Source organism: Myotis brandtii, unplaced genomic scaffold, assembly GCF_000412655.1.
Source record: "Myotis brandtii unplaced genomic scaffold, ASM41265v1 scaffold181, whole genome shotgun sequence".
NCBI lineage: Eukaryota > Metazoa > Chordata > Mammalia > Chiroptera > Vespertilionidae > Myotis > Myotis brandtii.
Window position 1 is genome coordinate 552100 of NW_005356712.1, and position 2678 is coordinate 554777.

General features: G+C 45.9%; 1 protein-coding gene across 1 annotated transcript in view; it reads right to left on the minus strand.

Annotated features, from left to right (window-relative positions):
* GIT2 (G protein-coupled receptor kinase interacting ArfGAP 2) overlaps positions 1 to 2678 on the minus strand; it is a 50259-nt gene that overhangs the window by 36520 nt on the left and 11061 nt on the right. Inside the window, exon 8 of the mRNA XM_005863798.2 lies at positions 408 to 502. Within this exon, the coding sequence (XP_005863860.1) occupies positions 408 to 502 (95 nt within the window). The remainder of the gene's footprint in view (positions 1 to 407; positions 503 to 2678) is intronic.

Here is a 2678-nt window from a genome sequence, read left to right on the forward strand (position 1 = left end):
CAAGTGGACATCCCCCGAGGGCTGCTGGGCTGCCAGAGGGATGTCTGATTGCCATCTTAGGCCCAATCCCCCGGGGAGCAGGCCTAAGCCAGCAGGTGGTCATCCCCCGAGGGGTCCCAGACTGCGAGAGGGCACAGGCCGGGCTGAGGGACCCCCCACTCCCAAGTGCACAAATTTTTGTGCACCGGGCCTCTAGTAAAGTTATAAAAGCTAAAATTCAAGGAGATTTGACCAACATCTTTTACATATAACTGAAAATGCTGTAGTTATCATTTCAAATAGAAATCCTTATTCAAAATGTTCTGGAGGATATGTTAAAGCAGAGGTCATAAGTAATAGTGTCCCAACTTGTTTTTCTAGAGACTGACTAACTGGAGGTGTGGAGAGGCTGATGTCCTTTCACTCACCTGGTTTCCTGCCACAGAGATAAAAGGCGAGTCTGTCAGTCAGCTCATACTGTATTTCTACAAGGCGTTCTGCCAGCTCGTGGTGCCCTCCTTGCCTACCAAGAGAAAACAAAGTACCATTTATATTGCTCATCAGCCACTGGCTCTAGAATAAAAAAGGACAGAGATGTCTCCTGAGACACCTGAGCAATTTATCAAACATGACTTTTTAGAATAATCAACCTTTTTGTGTGAGGTAAACTGTCAAGATCTACTTTGATTCCCACATTCATAAACTGTTCTCATAATGTGAAATACTCCCTCTCCTTTTATATAAAAGACAGAATACTTAATAAAGAATTCAAGGACTTATCAGATAAATAATAACTTCATCTAAAGAGGCAGAAGATAAAATTAATAAATGGTCTAGGGTAGAGATTCTCAAAAATTAACAAAAGTGCTTTAAAATTTATACAGATATCCAGAACCCATCCTTGGAAATTCTGAGTCTGTGAAGATGGATGAGTACAGACATCAGTATTTTAAACACGGTATTCCCCCTAGATGCTGCTGATGGAGCTGTCTGACCTGGATGAGAGTTTAGTAACCATGTGGTCCTCAATTCAGAGACACAGACCAACCTAACCCACACCTGTAGCTTTCACCTCCTTATCTTTAATTTCCGTAATAGAAAATATTAAGTTTACCTTTCTTCATTCATGAAATAAATATATAAGCTGCTTGAAGTCCTTTTAGTAACAAGGCACATATGCACGGTACCCAGGAAAAAATTCCAAGGTAAGTGATAATACGTATCATATACTGAGGGCTCTCTTCCTCTTAAAAGATGAAGTTAGTTTCTGTCAGTTTCTCTTCCTACAATTCAAGGCACTACAAAATATCCTCCCTATCACACAACTTTGATTTTGTGATGCACATCTTTTTTTTCTCATTTTGTAAACGTCTGTGAAATCAGGAAGTATCCTACAATTGATGGTACCTCATCATTTAATTGACCAAGTTTTTTAGAGGTATATAAAATAATGAATGACCCGTATAAACAGTGGAGTCTTAGATCTGATTAAATACTGTAGCTTTTATTCCCAGATGATTCTGTGCCATCCAGTCAGGTCCCCTGCTGTGGTGAGCATGCCCCGCCTATGCCTTCTTCCTGAACTTGACGCATGCCTTTTTCTCCCCTGGAATGCCTGAGCTCTTCCTTCATACACCCAAATCTAACCCATTCTTCAAAGACCAGGGAAAAGAAATTTCTTAATGGTTTGGCTGCAATGAAGAACCCTATATATGCCTTTTAAGACCAGTTATCTATTTTGGCAAACAAATTCCACATTATCTTACCCCATTTAACTCTTATGCATTTATGAATCATCTCCATGGAACAGTAAATTCTGGGAGGGCAGAGTTTTGTCATTTCACCCATTTTATCCTCTGTAGAGCAATTAATTTAAAAAAAGAAGGAAAGATGATCTACATAAACCCTAGAATTGACATCTACACTAATAAAAGACAAAGATGCTAACTGACCATACCTTCGCTACGCCCATCAGCCAATCAGATGAGTATGCAAATTAACCCAAGAAAGATGGCCATTAAATTTGCATACTGCACGTGGGGCGGGACAGCGCAATCTGCCGCCTGCCCCACTGCCATCCGGGCCTGCCATCTGCGACCCAGCGCGGGATCCAGGCCTGCCATCTGCCACCCAGGGAGTGGGCCTAAGCCAGCAGGTGGTTATCTCCCGAGGGGTACCAGACTGTGAGAGGGCACAGGTAGGGCTGAGGGACCACCCTCCCCTGCCAGTGCACAAATTTTTGTCGGGCCTCTAGTCTATATATATAAAGAGACAAGGGCTGTCACATCCAAAACAACCGAACAGACGACTAAGCAGGCTGACTGGGGGGACAAGGCTGGCAGGGGGGTTAGTGAGGGACAACCAAACAACTTGAGCAGCAGGCTGCGTGGGGAGACCAGGCCAGCAGGGGAGTTAGTGAGGGACGACCAAATGACCAAACAGTAGGCTGCATGGGGCGACCAGGCCAGCAGGGGGGGCAGTGAGGGGCAACCAAATGACCGAACAGCAGGCTGCGTGGGGCGACCAGTCCGGCAGGGGGGGCAGTGAGTGGCAACCAGGCCGGAAGAGGGAGGCAGTGAGGGGTGACCAGGCCGGCAGGGGGCGCAGTTGGCGGCAACCAGGCTGGCAGGGGGCAGTGAGGGGTGCCCAGGCTAGCAGAGGGGGGCAGTGAAGGGCAACTAGGCCAGTAGGGGGGGTAG